Source organism: Canis lupus, chromosome 3 (assembly GCF_003254725.2).
Source record: "Canis lupus dingo isolate Sandy chromosome 3, ASM325472v2, whole genome shotgun sequence".
NCBI classification, from domain to species: Eukaryota; Metazoa; Chordata; class Mammalia; order Carnivora; family Canidae; genus Canis; species Canis lupus.
This window is the reverse complement of record NC_064245.1, coordinates 58,741,461-58,759,208: the sequence shown is the minus strand read 5'-3', so window position 1 is coordinate 58,759,208 and position 17,748 is coordinate 58,741,461. Positions and strand designations below refer to the sequence as shown.

At 56.3% G+C, this 17,748-nt stretch overlaps 2 protein-coding genes and 1 pseudogene across 7 annotated transcripts in view; 2 read left to right on the top strand and 1 right to left on the bottom strand.

Moving 5' to 3' along the window:
• The window catches only part of MAN2B2 (mannosidase alpha class 2B member 2), a 32,855-nt gene extending 25,815 nt beyond the window's left edge, over nt 1-7,040 (bottom strand). For 5 of the 6 annotated variants that reach the window (XM_049108015.1, XM_049108014.1, XM_049108016.1 and 2 more), the window contains exons 1-3: nt 5,534-5,734; nt 3,477-3,623; nt 921-1,026 (exon numbers count right to left, since the gene is read on the bottom strand). In XM_049108015.1, coding sequence (XP_048963972.1) covers nt 921-1,026; nt 3,477-3,623; nt 5,534-5,671 — 391 coding nt within the window. In that variant the 5' untranslated portion in view covers nt 5,672-5,734. Of the gene's footprint in view, nt 1-920; nt 1,027-3,476; nt 3,624-5,533; nt 5,735-7,025 lie in introns of those variants that run through there. The other variant, XM_049108018.1, reaches the window with a different exon arrangement.
• PPP2R2C (protein phosphatase 2 regulatory subunit Bgamma) overlaps nt 1-17,748 on the top strand; it is a 947,578-nt gene that overhangs the window by 749,322 nt on the left and 180,508 nt on the right. The window lies entirely within an intron of this gene.
• Nucleotides 8,600-15,353, top strand: LOC112653963 (epididymis-specific alpha-mannosidase-like; annotated as a pseudogene).

The following is a 17,748-nucleotide window of genomic DNA, read 5'->3' as shown; positions in this document are numbered from 1 at the left end:
CTTTTGGCCCTTCTTTGGTCAGGGTCATCTGAGCACATGGAGACTGGAGACCATGTGCTCACAGCAGCCTGCGGAGAGGACAGGGTGAGCTGCTGCTCCTGAGGGCATTCGGTACATGGAGAGGAAAGTGTCTTTAGGACAAATGTGCATGGTAATGGTGGTGGTGGTGATGGTAGCCGTAGTGGTAGCTGCACCGGGCAGAGACAGGGCTTGTGACCTAGGAGGTCCCTGAGGGGTGATGGCCATGAAGTGGGAGTGGGTGGCGGTATTTGCTGGGGTGTGGATGGGCCTGTGAAGTCACGAAGCTAGTTGTGATGATGCTGGAGATTATGATGATGGTCATCGTGATGCGGACACAGGTGGTGTATGTGGGGCAGTGGCAGTCAGTGTGGTTGGTGGTAGTAAGATGATACAGGTGGTGGTGGTGGTGGCCCTTGGGGGAAGGCTGGAGGGTGACCGTGCTGCTGCTGTGGCCCTGTACGTACGGGTGGGGAAGGCAGCAATGGCATCTAACCTCACTACTCATTTTCTGGGAACCACAGGCTCCACTCCCAGTGCTCTAATGAATTGTCCGAATTTGATCCTCACAACTACCCTGGGAGGTAGGCAGTGCCATCACACTCACACTCATTTAAGTCATGAGGAAACAGAGGCCCAGGGAGGTGACGTCCCTTGCCTGGGTCACAGGGTTGGGAATGGGCAGAGGCAGGACAGCGCCAGGCCATGTGGTCTCCAGTCCACGTCCACAGCCCTGCACTCAGCAGCACTGGCAGGAGGACGCCACTCGCCAATGCCTGTTTCTACTGGCCTCAGGGTCCTGCTCAGAGGGGAAGACGGGGCTCAGACCTGGGCTCAGAAACCCAGTCCCAGTCTGATTGGAGGCCCCAGGAGACCCGGGGGATGGGGAAGGGGGACCTCACCTGTGAGCTGTAGGATCTGGTCATCAAAGTGGGCCACGGTCTCATCATGCATGACCTGGCCCCCGATGACAAACTCCAGGCGTCTCGTGGCCAGGAGATGGCGGACCTTGGTGGCAAGCAGAGAGAACAAAGCCAGGATAGAACCCCACAGTAGGGCTGGATCTGTGGGGACATGCCTCCGGCGTCTCATGGTGTCCTCCATCAAAGTCCTGCCGTGCCTTCATTCTGCAAGAGCAGCAGGTCAGCACTGCCTCCCACCCCCCGCGCCAGCACCTGGCCCTTGGCTGTACTTGATCTCTGTTGTGTCCACCTCTGTCTCTACTTCTGTCTCTACATCCATGTCTACCTTTTTCTCTACCTCTGTTTCTACCTCCTTGTCTATCTTTTTCTGTGTCTTCATGTCTGTATCCACATCTGTTACCTTTTCGCTGTGGAAATAATTTGAAATTTCTGAAAGACTTGCAAGGAGTATGCAAGTGGCTCCCGGGGAATCTGAGCCCTTCCGCGGATTCGTTCACTGTGAACCTTCTTCACCTGTTTGCCGTAGCGCTCCCCCATCTCCTTGTAACCTGGGAGGGTTTTCTCTACACCATTTGAAATTACCAGTTAGACATAGCAGCCTTGCGCCCAGGTCCTTCACTGTGCTTGTCAGGAGAGGGTGCTTATAACCATAGTGTAACATAGTGTAAGGCTCCACATAGGACATTTGACACGGATGCAACAGTGTAGCTAATCCAGTGTGAGAAGCAGAGCCGGCGCCCATGATTGCGAGGCTCCTCCTCGGGATTCCACAGGCTGCAGGGTGAAGAGCCCCCAGTTTGATTGGGGGGACTGACTCTCTGCTTTGCCTTCTCAGCTTTACTACCCTGGGCACGTCTCTAGCCTCCCTGACGTTCACGATCGGTGACTGCTCTGAAGGAAGGTGAATGGCAGGGAGGGGACCAGGTCCACAGCGTCCTCCCAGGTGTTCCCGTCCTGCATCATCTGGCCTGTCCACTCCGAGGAGGGGGAGGTCACTCCCATTTGCGCAGGCGGGCCCCCCAGCTCACAGCGTGCACCCCTGCCTCAGGCGGAGCCGGGTCCCAGGCTGCCTCCCTATGGGGTGAGGCCTCTGTGACCCTGCAGCCTGTGATGCCTCCTGCAGCCTGTGATGCCTCCTGCAGCCCACTAACTCAGGGACTGTGGCACCTGGGAGGGTAGCCAGCTGCGTGCCCGTGGGGCCAGGGGTCGGTGGGGTCGGTGACGCAGGAGGTGGGGTTAGGGCCCCTCCGGAGTGCTGAGGTCAGAAGTGACCCCATTCAGCACCAGCTGAGTGCTCAGTTGGCTTGCCAGGCTGACACTTTACACCAATCGCCACGAGGCTGATTAAAACCCAACCTGTCTATTGTGGACATTGCTGCTATAAACATCGGGGTGCAGGTGTCCACAATAGCCAGACTGTGGAAGGAGCCTCGGTGTCCATCGAAAGATGAACGGGTAAAGAAGATGTGGTCTATGTATACAATGGAATCTTCCTCAGCCATTAGAAACGACAAATACATAGAAGACGGGCTTGATTGAGCTCATAATATTTTTTGTAGAGTTTTTCCTGGCTGTGGAAAAACTCAGGCTGGTAAGCATTTCTCTGTTTAAAGTCCTACAAGGCAATTTGAAATAATTCATTCTTCTTACCCAACTTCTAAGTGGTCTTTTTCTTACCAAGCCAAGCCTAATATAATTGAGGGAAATGTCGAGGTGCTGGCTTAAGGCTGCACACTGACATCCGGATCATGTTCAAAGCCTTATTAACATTGTACCTAAAATGATAGGCCATTTTGCCTCACTTCCTTGCCAAAATAGCCATTTCTAAGTTAAGGAAATTTTGAGGTAGTCTTAACAGCATTCTTGTTGTATTTCATTTTAGATTGTAAGCTTGATGGCAGGGACACTATATTGTTAAATAAGCTTTTATATAACAACCATTGCAGTATACTCTTGGTGCTTAATAAATGTTTATGATTATTAATAATAATAATAATAAAAAAGAAACAACAAATACCCAGCATTTGCTTCGACGTGGATGGAGCTGGTGGGTATTATGCTGAGTGAAATGTCAATCAGAGAAGGACAAACATTATATGGTCTCATTCACTTGGGGAATATAAAAAATAGTGACAGGGAATAAAGGGGAAAGGAGAAAAAATGAGTGGGAAATATCAGAAAGGGAGACATAACATAAAAGACTCCTAACTCTAGGAAACGAACTAGGGGTGGGGGAAGGGGAGGTGGGCAGGGGGTGGGGGTGACTGGGTGGTGGGCACTGAGGGGGGCACTTGACGGGATGAGCACTGGGTGTTATTCTATATGTTGGCAAATTGAACACCAATAAAAAATACATTTATAAAAAAAACAAAAGAAAACAAACAAAAAAACCCCCAACCTGTCCTGGGGGCAGGGTCTGAGCCCAAACCTGAGGTAACAAGCCTGGGAACCGCCCAGTGTGTCTGGGCCTGAGCTTCAAGCCACACAGCCCTGGCACCCCACCCTCCCCCTGGAGGCCCCTGTAGGTGGGGGTACCTGGCGTTTCTGCCTGTAGGAGGCGATGCCATCCCACCACAGCCGGAAGTACTCCTGCTCCACCGCGATGAACCTGCGCTGCTTCTGGAGCATCAGCTGCTCCACCACTGTGGTATAGACGTTGGCAGCATAGGCCCGCAGGCTCTCCTGGGGAGGGGGCCGCCGTCACACCAGCCCTTGGGGAGGCTCCCGGACTCTTGGCCCCAAGGCTCCAGGAGCAAACTGCAGAGTGACATCGTGTCCCTGGGCCCCGCCACCCCCTGCAGGCATGCGCCCAGGGCTCTTCCTCTGCTTCTCCCTCTGCTGCTCACTTGGAGGACCCCGGGTGCCCTGTAGGTGCTGGACACCCAGTGCCGGCTGGGCCTGAGAGGGCCTCATGACCCTCCCACCTCTGCTGAGATACTGCTGTTCTTGGGACAGAGATGACGTTCCAGACCATGACACACGACGTGGGCGGAGGACGTGCCAGCCTGAACCAGGGATCAGGGACGGCTTCCCGAAGGGGCCCTTAGGGTGTGGAGACAGCGCAGTGCAGCCATGGAGTGACAGGGGAGGGGGTCCAGGGTGCCCTCGGGGCCTGCCTGGGCTGAGATGAGGGGAGCCGGTGTTGAGACCAGAAGTTGAAAGGAGCTGCCCCGGCCCCCTGGCTGGTCCTGGGCACCTGCCTGCCCACCTCCCCCCTCTGGCTGGGGGCTCCCAGGATGCAGCCGCACCTGTTTCTCATAGCTGTCTCCAGGCTGGCACATGGCGGTGCCCAGACCTGCTCCTTGAAAGGAGTGAATAAGGGCAGTCCCCGTGGCTCAGCGGTTTGGCACCGCCTTCGGCCTGGGGTGTGATCCTGGAGACCCTAGATCGAGTCCCACGTCCGGCTCCCTGCATGGAGCCTGCTTCTCCCTCTGCCTGTGTCTCTCTCACTCTCTATCTTTAATAAATAAATAAAATCTTAAAAAAAAAAAAAGGAGTTAATGAGCCTGGGCTGAGAGGCTTCAGGAGTGGGCAGGTGGGGGTCATTCCTGGGTGCCCTCAGGCAAGTCACCAACCCCCTCTGGGCCTCAGTTTCTTCCTCTGTAACTGAGGGGTGCAAGCTCGTTCCTCCCCTTTAGCCATCTCCAAGGGCCCACGAGTGTCCCCCAGAGGCTGCCCAGTGAGTCCAGGACCAGGTTCCCCCACTGCCCAGAGTCACATCCTGCTGCTGCTTCTCTCTCCTGATGAGTCCAGCTGCCCACTTAGCAACGACCTCAGAAAGTTACCAGATCCCTAATCCCAGAGACTGTTTGTTCTCTACTGGGTTTCCTGCCTCTTCCCACAAAAGAGCTGGAGGTAGCCTGGGTGACAATATTCAGTCACCAGCCCAGATTCCTGGACAATCTGAGGCTGTTCCCTCTCCTTTTCCATCATTCATCATTCATTCCTTCATTCCTTCATTCAGTGATTCCTGGTGTCCCTCTTGTGTCTGAAATGTATGGAGTGTCAGGAAATAAAATGAACCAACCTGTGCCCTGTGAAGCTAGCCTTTAGTGGGGACAAGGACTGTCCACTAGCCCTCAAGTAATGTGGCAGGAAAGGAGGATGGGGAAGGAAATAGGGCACAGACAGGGATGCCAGGGAGGCCTGGCCAGGAAGCACCTTTTGTGGAGCCCCCCCAAAGGATGGGGCAGATTGAGTCCTGCAGGTGTGTGGAAGGATAGCCTTCTGGGCAGAGGAAAAACCAGTGCAAAGGGTGGGAGGCCAGTGCCATCCTACGGAAGGGGGACCCGGAGGCTCCGAAATGGGACACAGTCCACCCAGGGTGCCCCAGTGTCGCACTGGGACCATGGCCTGAGTCAGGTCCCCGCCTCTTCATCCCACTTTCCTTGGCACGGATGGGGACACTGAAGCCAGAGAACAGCAGCACCGAGCCCTGGTCAGTGTCCTCTGTCTCCAGCAGAGTCAGGACTCACACAGGCTGGTCCCCCCCCAGGTGGCAGCTGACCCCAGGCTTCAAACCACACTGGGATCTGGCAGGAGAAGGAGGCTGAGCTCCAGGGGCGTGTGGGAAGCAGCGACCAGGCACCTACCTGCACCGTGTAGATCCAGCCCACGTCCATGTGACTGTGGGGCACCACGAACACCCTGATGGGGCTCACAGGCTGAGCCACCAGGAACCGCAGCAGCAGCAGCTGTGTGAGCACGGGGAGCCAGCAGACCGACCACATGCTGCTGCCAGGGGAGCCGGGGGCTGCTCTGGCTGTCCCTGCAGGCCACCAGGGATGGGTCCCCTAGACAGACAGCAGGGATCAGCACACTTGGGGGAGGAGCTGACAGGAACAGGAGGAGCAGGGCCAGCAGAGGTGCTGCTGTCACCTGAGTTAGGCCAGGGGTGGCACATGGACACCAACTTTCCTGCTCCGCCCTCCCCTCCAGTCCTGTCCACGCTTCCACTTCTTTTCTTTTTTTTATGATATTAATTATTTATTCATGAGGGACACACAGAGAAAGACACATAGGCAGAGGTTCCCTGCAAAGAGCCCAATGCAGGACTTGATCTGAGGACCCCGAGATCACACCCGGAGCCAAAGGCAGATGCTCACCCATTGAGTCACCCAGGTGCTCCAATAATGTCCACATCTAAGCAGAATCCCAAGCCCCAGGGCGGCTCTCCCGGGATGCTTCCCCCCTTGGAACCCTACCTCTAGGAAGTCAGCCTCCATACCCAGGTCCCTGTAGCAGCTCTGAAGGGGCCACACAGAGAGGGGCTAAGGCGTCCCACCCACAGCCTGGACTGGCTCTGCAGCCACCCCTCCTGACCCTGCCCCCATCCAGCTGCAAGAGTCCTTACTGGAAGATGCTCATGAAGGATGCTGAGCCAGACTCACCCAGCTGCATCACTCCTGAATTCCTCACCCCAGAAAGTCTGGTGCTGATTTAAGTTGCGGTCCTCAAAGCACTAGGAATCCCGTCTCCCCAGCGTCCAGTCAATGACCAGAAGCCTCCTTGGGGAAGGGGGGGAGGAATGCTTCCAATAGGCCCCTGCCGGGCCCTGCAACTCCTTTATCCTAGGGACCTGGGGTCTCCTTCCATCTGTGGGTTTTGGGTTTGGAACCTGAGTCAGGCTGGCACCTGAGCAAGGGGTCTGGACGTTTCATCGGGATGGGTACCCTCAGTGTCTGGACCCAGTCATCCTGAGTGGCTCCTGAGACAACAGGCACAGGTGTGTGTCACCTGTCTGTTCTTTCCCCCCAGGAGCGCCTTTCCCGTACCCTCCGCAGCTGGCAGTGGGTCCCGCTGCCGTTCCGACCTCACTGGGTTCACGGGGACCGACCTGACCTTGCTTCTGGCTGCTGGGTGCTGGCCCCTGGGCTCTTATGTGTGTCCTCTTACCTGCAGAGCCCCCAGCACACCCAGTGCTGCCCTGGCCCCACTTCGTCGGCCGGGCTGGTTGGGGGCAGCCCATCTCCGAGCTCCCTGTGTGCTGTAGCTTGGTAAGACGAGTGTCCCTGGGCCTCCCGTGAGCACTGTCACCCGGAGGCTTCTCACCTCACACACTGTCCCCTGGGAGCCCATGCTCACCTGCCCAATCTCTGATCCCTCCCTCTCCCTCCAGAGGTCACGGTGGACCTGGCACCTCCTCTGCATGCAGAGTGGACGACTCTCTCTCTGCCGCCTCCCCGAGCTTGGTCCGCAGAGGGTGAGCACGGTCTACTGGAGCTGCCGTCACAAGATACCACAGCATGGAGCTCCAGCTCCAGACATAATTTGTCAGGGTTGCAGGCTGGGTGCCCCCAGGGCTGGGGAGAGCATGGGGGCCGCTTGGGTGCCATCCTCTGAACGCCGGCTCTCCCTGACGAGGGAGCTGGCCTTCCCTGCAGACAAGGCTGCAGCGTAGGAGCAGAACTCTCTGGGAACAGGCCCTGGAATGCTCAGCCTCAGGAGGCTATTTTGGTTTCTGGATTCTGTGACTTCTGTGACATCTGTCCCTGGTCACCAACAGTTTTCTGGAGAAAGCCGGCATGAGCCGTGTTTTCCGTGCTCCAGTGAGATGCCCCTAGACGCTGCACAGTTGAGTCAAAGCCCCGGGAAAAGCATACACGGTGCTGGGTGCTCCCTGGGGGCAACGTTAATGTGTGCCCAGTGCCACACATGGGTCCTCTGGCCTGTGCCCCCGAACCGGGCCCCCGCACCCACTAGGTGCCCAGGACTTGTTCTGGGTGATCTAGAAAAAGGAACGTTCTGAACTTCCTTTGTTGGTCTGTAGGAGGTTGTGGGATAGGTGCACCTGCACCATCTCCCAATTAATCCCTGTGACTTCAGTGTTATCTGTGCTCTGCAGCAGCTGGGATGGGCCTGGAGGCTCTGGCAGTCTGTTGGTCAAAGTGCCTGGGGGCTGCCGCCAGTGCCACTGACTTTCTGGGCCACAGCCTCGATCCTGGAAACCTCTTGCCCCCAACCTTCCGTAACTCCCAGTGTCTCCCCTCCAGAGCCTGATCCTCTGCCTGAGTTTTAGAGCCTTTCAGATTTCTTCACCCTGCCTTTCTGGCCTCACCCCCCACCCCCTGGACTCCATTCCTTCCGGCAGCTGCTGTTGGGCCCCACTGCTCCCCATCCTCATGACCCGTTCCCTCTGCCGTGTTCTGGCTGCTGTGGTTCATCCAGCTGCAGTGAGCCAGCTTCCTCCCTCCACCAGTGCTGCCTGGCCACATTCTCCCAGCACTTCCAGCCTTTCCCGCCCCAGGCCCTTTGTCCATGTCATTCCCTGGCTGGGAAGCAGCACTTTCCCTCTCTGTCTTGCTGAAAGGCTCACAGAGACCCCTTCATGGCCTCTCACTCCTGCTCCATAGCATTCACTCTGTTTATAAATCCCTATTATGTGTGTGTGGTTCACATCGTCCTCACCCACAGCTCTGCCCGCCATGAGGCTTTGTAGGGCCGCCTCAGGATTCAAACCTGAATGAGGCACTTTCTCCTGGCACTTTCTCCCCGAAGTGCATGTGAGGGTGATTGTATGACATGGCCGTGACCCCTGTTCCCTGGAGGATCTAGGTGGTCTCCAGTGTGCAAGGTATGAAGTTCAGTCCAGTACACCTCCCAACCCCACCTCTTACCTGCTGCAGGAGCACCAACCAGTCCACTAGGTGCTCAGAGAGATGGGCTTCCCCAACCGGCCCAGCCAACGAAGTGGGGCCAGGGCAGCACTGGGTGTGCTGGGGGCTCTGCAGGTAAGAGGACACACATAAGAGCCCAGGGGCCGGCATGCAGCTGCCAGAAGCAAGGTCAGGTCAGTCCCCGTGAACCCAGTGAGGTCGGAATGGCAGCGGGACCCACTGCCAGCTGCAGAGGGTATGGGAAATGTGCTCCTTGGGGGAAAGAACGGACAGGTGACACATACCTGTGCCTGTTGTCTCAGGAGCCACTCAGGATGGCTGGGTCCAAACACTGAGGGTACCCATCCTGATGAAACGTCCAACCCCTGAAGGCAGCTCTCCACAGCCCTACAGCCACAGAGCATGAGGAAGTCCCCTGCCGTGGGGTCCATCACAATTCTGTCCTCATCACTCCAAAGATCCTCTTGAGAGAGGATGTGGCAGGTGGGAGGACGGCCCAGTAGCCAACATAGGGGGTGTGGGGAGCACCTGGAACCAGGGAGGGCCAGACAACTTCTGAGCCTACCTGGTCAGGACATGGAGGGCAGAGGCCTCAGGCTAGCCTTGGGATGGTTCTGAGTCAGGCCTCGTCCCCCAGCTGGACAGTGCTTGCTGGACCAGCCCCACCTCAAATTCCCTGTGTGCACCCTTGCACTGGACCGTCCCTGTCCCTGTCTGTGCCTCGGTTTCCTCTTGTGGAAAATGAACGCCTCGTGTGGGGTGTTCTGAGATTCAGGTTGAGTGTGCCTGACCCATCCCAGGTGCTGTGGCAGAGACTTTCCCTGGCAGCTTCTTCCAAGCGCTGAGCATGGCCCGAAGCCAGATGGGCTCCCACGTCCTAGGCCTCTGGCCCTGTGATCCTGGGCGAGCTGGGCCGGCCTCCCTATGACTCCCTGCAGACCCGAGAAAGGGAACAGACCCAGGGCTGTGAGGGTCAGGGGGGACAATCCAGGTGAAGCCCCCGTTGGGGGCCTCCTGTGCCCTCAATAATCAGTTCTTTTTCCTCCTGAGGGGACCCAGAGGCATGTGTCCCCACCCTCCTCTGCTTCTGAGCTCAGGTCCCTTCGTCCCTACCATGCTAGCCCTCATGGGCTGTGCAGGGGCTGCTGACAGTTCCCATGGGTCCACCCGGGACATCTGGCTCCAGCAGAGCACTGACCTGGGGACAGGGGCCGCTCTCCCAGAACACACATGGCCCTTTCTCTCTGGAGCAACTCTCCACCTAGCTCCCCTATCAGGCTGGACCCCACACGCCCCCTCCTCACTCCTGCAGGACTGTGCACAGTGTGTCTTTGGGCCCTTTGTACTGGTGGGGAAACCGAGCTTGAGTGGGCTTAGTCCCCAGCTCATATGGTCAGAAGCAGTGGAGCTGGATTGGAGTGACAGTCTGTTGGTGTCCAACGTCAGAGCCTCTAACCTCTGTCTCCATCTCCACCCTGAGCTGGTGCTCTGTGCGTGGGGTGGAGGGTGTGGGGTGGCCGGAGGGGGACCCGGACCGAGAGGCCTTCCTGTCCCCTTCCACGACCGCCAGCCTGGCAATGTTTGTGTCCACAGAATTACTACCCCATGGCTCAGTCCGCCTTCATTGAGGACGGCAGAAGCAGGCTGGTGCTGCTGTCCAAGCAGGCACACGGCGTGTCCAGCCAAGAGAACGGGCAGGTAGAGGTAGGAAGTGGGCCCTGCTGGTCACCCAGGGGTGGGAGCAGGTGGGCAGGGGGGCCGGTCAGACAGCTCTTCCCTGCAGGTCATGCTCCATCGCCGGCTTTGGAACAATTTTGATTGGGCTCTGGATTATGATCTCACCCTGAATGACACCTCCACTGTCTACCCTGTGCTCTGGCTCCTGCTGGGACCCCAGTCTCTCACCACCCGCCTGCGTCAGAGGTGTGGGCTAGCGCTGCAGCACGCACCTGTAGTGCTATTAAGAGAGCTGAATGGTAAGGAAGTGTTCACCCCAGAAAGAGCCCCCCTGGCTGGGATGGACCTGGGGACCGTGTGGGCCACCATGATCTGGAAACTTTGATCAGAAACGAGCTCAGGGGTCTCTGATCCAAGCCCTCGTTTAATGTGTGGGCAAAGTGTGTGCAAATACTTTCAGGCTTCACCCAAGCTTATACATGGAGTAGCGAGCACTTCTGAGAATCACACAGATTCTGCTTTGTATCCTCTCCCTGAGTATCCCTCACTTTCTGCTCTGATGACTCTTTATCTTCCATAATATGACATGTATGGCTCGATGGCTTCACCCCTAGTAGATCAACATTAAAAGACTTGTTTTATTTGATTTCTGGGTGTGCTGTCACCAGGCAAGGTTAGTTCAAGTTCATGGTCTGATGTGCAAAATTCATGCATTGCCTCCACTCAAAATTCGTTGGTTTTTTTTTTAAGACTTTATTTATTTATTCATGATAGACACATAGAGAGAGGCAGAGACAGGCAGAGGGAGAAGCAGGCTCCCTGCGGGGACCCTAATGTAGGACTTATACCCAGGACACTGGGATTCACGCCCTGATCCAAAGGCAGATGTTCAACCATTGAGCCACCCAGGGGTCCCTCGGTCAGACTTCTTCAGATTTAAAACCGCCTATGTCTTTACAGAAATAATTGAAGATGAGAAACAATAAGTAATGATCATGTGTAAATATGGTACTCTGCAGCAGCTTTTAAAGAATGAATCATTTAGATACAGTTCGTATCCTTCCCTTAATCCTTGAACTGTTCCTCTCTACTCACTTGAGAGGTTTGGAAGAGAATGTGGTTATGATTTATCCTTATTTCAGTTTTAGAGCAGGACCCTCCCAGGGCTGTAGAAGCGGGCAGGCTGCTGCTCACACGTGCACAAAACACGGGCTGAGTGCCTGCTGTGTGCTGCACACTGAGGATGGGCAAGGGCCAGGCCTCTCCTGCAGGATTTCTCCTGAGCTATGGGCTTGGGGGCCATGCTCATACAGATCCAGGCTTCAGGGAGCAGAGGCAGTGGGACTGGGCAAGGGACAGGTCCTCTCCTGGAAGGAGGGCCTTGGGTGCTTCTGAGCAGGGGACCAAGGATGACCTAACAAGGGAGGAGCTGGCATCCTAGACCTTGAATTGAAACCGAGGCTCTGTGTGAACCTGCCCTGTGATCTAGAACAAACCACATCACCTCTCTGGGCGGTCGTCTCCCCATCTGTACTTGGAAACAGCTGACCTAGAGATTCAGGATCCTTCCAACTCTTAGACTCTGTGGTGTGGGCCCCTGGACGTGTGGGAGGGAAGGCATTCAGGTGGAAGGATGTCCGTGGGCAAAGGCTAGACGGGGTGCCCGAGGCGCTTGGACCAGCAGGGGCTTCAGGCTGTCCTCCCTCAGGGGCACGAGTTGGCAGGAGCCGGATTGCCCGGAATGGGGGCCAGAGTGTACACAGCTCCCGGTGCCAGGAGGAGGCGTGGGGCCCAATCCTCGTCCTGGCTCTGTGTGTCTGCCCTGCAGAGTCTGCCCAGATTTTTCCAGGCCCCCAGCAGCAGCAAGAAGCCGTGACCCTGCCCCCAAGTCTTCACCTGTAGATCCTGAGCATCCCGGGCTGGAACTACAGCTCCAACCACACGGAGCACCTGCAGGATCTCCAGAAACGTGAGCCGGGTGTCCAGGGAACCAGAGTCACTCCTCCCTCCTCATGTCAACCTGGCCCCACGCCCATCACCGGACAAAGTGGGCTCCTCTCAGAGCTGTCCTGGCTCTGCATGGTCCCCTGTTCCCCTTATCTGCCCAATGGGGAGACCCAGGCCCACAGAGAGGCAGTGGGGGGACCGGGGTCCCTCAGTAGGCAGGACACCCAGTCGGCAGGGCCCCAGAGGAGGACCTGTCCACACCCAGGCTCTGAGGATCCCTTCTATCCCCACCACCAAACCCCAACCATCGTCCACCTTTGCCGGATGCTTAGCCTGCTGTGGAGTCTGCTTCCTCAGGGACTCCTCCTGGAGCCTGGAACAACTAAGTCCCACTCATCCTCTGAACTCAGGAAGCCTGACTATCCGGGGCTTCCATTCATTCACTGAACAACTGTCTCCTGTGCCAGGCGGTGGGTAATCAGCAGAGGACGATGGTAGGCAAGGACCCCTGGACTCACAGAGTTCTCAGACTAGACAGGGAAGCCGCCAAGTCAAGTGCTGGCCCTGACAAACAATGTGGGTGTTTCTATCCCTGAAGGCCATCGAGGGAAGGCCAAGGCTGACTTTGCCATGTCCTGCTGCGGCTCCACCACCTGTATGAGGAAGGCAAGGACCCGGTCCTGTCTCAGCCAGTGAAGGTCAATCTGCAGGTAAGTGCCCTCAGACCTGGGACAGGCTTCCTGGCTGTGGCCTGAAGCCCCAGCAGAGACACAAGCCCAGTTGAAAATCCCCTCTGGCAAGACATGGGCAAAGAGATGGCTGTGGGAGCTCTGGCTCAACCTGGAGTGGGTGCTGTTGGGGGCGCAGGGGCACCTCACCCCCCTCTTCCTGCATTCATGCTGTTTCTCCTTCCTCTACTCCCTTCCTGGGGCACATTGTCCTGCTGCCGGCCTTGGTTAGCCTGCTGGCTCTTTGCTTCTGCTCGTCCCTGTGGTCACCCGCCGCACGGGCCTCTCAAGCAGATATATCCGCAGAAGCTGGGAAGGCAGAGACAATAAGGGCTGTGCCCCCTTGTGCTTTCTCCTCCTTTCAATGCCAGGAAGCTTCTCTAGAACCTTCCCATCTCCTGGACAGCAGAGGGTCCCTTCTTTCAGGCCAGAATGGGCCGCCTCCCTCCCTCCCTGCACAGGAGGCTGGGTCTGTGCTTACTTGGCACAGAGGAGGGATAAGGATGCCTGGCCTCATCCTTGGGGCCGCCCGCTGAGCCATACCAGAAAGAAGGGGTCTGGATGCAGGAGGCAGCTCCTGTGTCCACCACCCCCAAGTGTGCTCTTCCAGGACAGTGCCAGGGGAAGCATGCTGACCCTGGCCAGTGTCCTCATCTCTAAAATGTGGACACAGTTCCTGTCTGGGGATCTGCAGTAAGAATTAAGGAGGAAGTGTGTTGTGCCCAGGGTGAGACTGCCCCCCCTACTCCTGCTTTACCTGCTCTGATCTGGGGCTTGGAGTAGCTCACCCTCTCTGTGCTCCTGTCTCTGCAGGCTGTGCTGCAGGGGCTGGGGTCCGTGGGGGCGGTGGAGGATCGCTCACTGACAGGGACCTGGGATGGGAACACACTACACCGCTGGAGCTGGAGGACACAGGAGCCTCCCCACCACAGAGGTTTGGGAGCCCCTGATTCAGGCCTTGCCTGGGTATCCCAGCAGCCCCCAGCCTGGCTCAGAGGTTGGGCCAACCTGTTAGATCCAGCTCTGCCCCTTATGGCCCTTGGGACCTTGAGCAGGCTCCTTAGCTTCTCTGAATCTGCCCCCTCCTGTATCTACCACAGGTCAGTGCGTGGGTGAACACCCGCATGTGTGTCTGCAGACCACACCCTCTGCCTCTGTCCTGGCTGAGTCCTGACCTGGCAAGCATATTCCAGGGGGTTCTGACACCTATCATGTTATGCCTCATGCTGCACACACACTGTCAGCTCCTGGGGATCACAGGCAGCCTCATGGTTCCCAGTCTTTTCCATGATGTTCCCTCTGCCTGCATGGCCCTTGTCCCTTTTCCTCTGACCTGCTCCTACTCAAGCTTCTATGAAATCCAGTGCTGGATCAGGGTCCTCCCTGCTGTCCTCTCCCCCTCTTTCCTGTTTGCTGTGGATCTTCTCTGTGCGCTGCACACAGCATAGTGCCATCTACATTGCTGGACACGTAGTCACGTGGATGGATGGATGGATGATAGATGTAAAGAAGAATGTATGTATGGATCGATGAGTATGGACGTGTGAGTATTTGAATGAGTGAAAGGAAGAATGGATTCATGGATGGACTAATGAATCATGGATGCATGGATGGTTGGACGGGTGGGTGGATGAATGTATGAAATTTCCCTCTGAAGGTTGAATTTAGTGGAACCCAGTAATACAAAGAGCAGGCCCCACCAGATGACCTGAGGGAGAAAGCTTTAGGCATTGAGTGCTATACCTATGGGGAATGAGGCCATGTATGGCCAGGACTACTTACACATTACCCTCATGGGAAGGCAAGAATGCAAGGGGTCCATGGCAGTGGGAGTCTCCACAGGAAGGGGGCACCCAAGAGCCTTCATGATGGATCCATAACAGAGTGGAGGCAGGTGCGGTATATGAGGGGGTTGTTGGGTGGAAACGTCCTGTGGAAGCAGGTAGCTCTAAGGTCTAAGGACAGACATCTCTGCTCCCCTAGGCAGCTCCAGATCTCACTCAACACCCCTGCAAGGCACCAAGGTCATCATGTACCTGAAGAAAATCCGGACATCATTCATCCACTTTCATAGCAGTAAGCCCAGGGCAGACTCTGAGGCCCCAGGGACCCCAAGAAAAAGAAGACGACCTAAGACATGAAAAAAGCATGCATGGAGGGATGGGGGATGAACAGCTGTCCACCTGATAGGCTAACGTAGAAAATGGTCATATTAGGGGCTCATTGTGCTTTAAGTAAAAATTGTTTTATAGGAATGCCTAGGTGGCTCAGTGGTTGAGTGTCTGTCTTTGGCTTATGGTGTGATCCCTGGTCCAGGGATTGAGTCCTCCGTCAGGCTCCCCGGGGGGAGCCTGCTTCTCTTTCTGTCTACATCTTTGCCTCTCTCTATGTGTCCATCATGAATAAATAAATAAATCTTTAAATAAAAATTGCATTATACAGACCCACACAGTCTCCTTGGGCACTAGAGCCTGTCTCTGTGATCCCACCACCTGGATGATGTCTGCCCACACACTCACACTCCCCATGCATGTGCAGGAGTCTTCAGGAAGCTCCCATAAGGCAGTGAAATACCCAGCATGACAGCAAAGGCACCTGCCACACAGACCCCATCCCTTCTCACTCAGGTCACCAGTGTTACGTGCGGGCCTACTGTGTGGCTAATGATGGGGTGGGAGGGGTGGGTACTGCAAGGGCCTTCAGAGCCTGTGGGTAGCATGGGGGCCTGGTGTCCATTCAGGATGGAAAGGTTACCCCCAGTCCCGGGCAGGAGTCATGCAAAGAGCAGGCTGACCTGAGTCCTGAGCCCCACAGACTGGGTGCTGAGACCAGGTGGCAGGATCTGCGGGGTATTTCTGTTCTCACTTCAGGGCTTCTGCGTGGTCCTCCATGGTCTATATTGGAAATGGTGCAAGTACCCAGTCCCATGTGACCCTCTCCTAGGACAGGGACCTGAGGTGGGAGTCGGAGCCTGAAGGGGATTCCCCACACTTTCAGCTGCATGGACTCCAAGCTTCATGTGACGGATGGTCCAGTGGAACTGGACTGTCCTTTGTCATCACAGCCATCCTTAGGCACCCTTCCCATGTACCCCATTGCCATTCTTGTGTGTCAGGCTCTGTCCTAGGCACCTGATATGATCTGGAAGCCTCTAGCATGCTGTGTGGTCTGGGTTCTTGACTCTGTCAGCGTGATCCATAACTTTCTCTGCCCCCTTTGCTGGTCTCCACCACTCACTCCACCTTGGGTCCCATTCTTCTCTGCTTCCTCCACCTTAGCCTTCTCCTGGTTCCTCTGGGTGTCCCACCCCAGAGGCTTCGCCAGTGGTGTTCCCTCTGCCTGGAAACTCCTACCAGGTGGCCTGCACCCCTCTGTCCCAGACTTCATTCAGGTCTCGGCCCCAGGTCACCTTCTCCTCTGACCACTCTGTGGCAGGTGTCACCAGGACTGCCCTCTCCCCTGCCAGTCTCCTCCCCTTCCGGGCTTTGCCTTCCTTCACAGCCTTGCCCTTTGCTGTCATGGCTGAGATCATCTGTCTCCTACCACTGGATGTGTGCCTCACAGAGGAGGAAGCTTCTGGTTTTCCCCCTTGTATCCTTAGGCTGGAAGCAGATGTAGGCACACAGTGGCCTTGATCAATGTTTAATTCCTGAATCAAAGCTGCAGGGACGAAGGTTGCCTATGGTGTCTGCTTGGAGGAGAATGAAGAGGGGGAAATGGAGTCACCCTGACCCCACTGACCTTGTGCATCCAGGGTAGTTGGCCTGGGACTGACCATCATGTGGAAGGGCCCATCTCCCAGGGACCCTCTGCCCTGGGGCCCCTCAGCCCAGCCCCAGCCTTCCCCAGGAGGGGCCCCATGTGCAGTGTCAAGGCTCTGGGTGATGAGGTCAGTCATCTATAGTGAGCCCTGGGGTGTGTTGGGGCCTTACAACCCCCCCACCTTACAGTAGCCCAAGGGCCCTGCATGGCCCTCACCCTGAGGGCACTCAGGGTTGATGGTTCAAAAGCCATGACATGGGGACAGATTGATCTGATCTGAGGATAATCTGAAATCCTGCAAGGACCCTAGGGAGCTGGGTGTCCCTGGTAATAAAAGCTGACATGGGAGATCCAGTCACATCAGCCAAGGCTGCCCGGAGGGCGCCGCACACCTGCTCCCGGCCTCCTGCAGCCCGAGCTGGGCTGAGAGGCTGATATGCAGCACCGGGACCTTTACAACTCTGGGAGGAGAAGTAGGAGTTTGATCCAAGGCTTCTTTTAAGCTGGAATATTAACCATGAATTATTCAGTGATCTGGATCCGGTTTTCTGGCAAACGTAAGCCTCACTCTGCTCCCTCTTGCCCTGTGACGGGGATGCTGCTCTCTGATCTGATGCATTAACCCAGCTGCTGCCATAAAATGTACGTGGCTGGTTCTGGAACAGACAAAACAAATACCCACTGGGTCTTTGAACTGCAGGCAAGGAGCTGGAATTTGTGTCCCTTCCCCTCAGGTACATACACGCTGAAGGACACCCTCAGATCACCAGAGCTCGCTCTTGGGATGGGCAGTGCAGGTCAGCTGGGGTTTCCCCCGGAAGGATCGACCAAGCCCCTACAGGAGTCACATGGGCTCATGTATGTCAGCACCATGAACCCTCATGACGCTTTGAGCTCTTCCTTCATTCAGTAGGAAGCTCTCCCCTGGCTCTGGGCTCACCTCCAGAAAGAGAAGCCAGCGGGGAAGATCTGTGGTCCTGGCCATTGTCAAGGAGGCCGGTTCTTGGCCCCTTTCACAGATGAGGAAGAAGAGACTTAGTGTGCCCCAGGGGACTGTGAAGTCACTCCTCCCCTTTT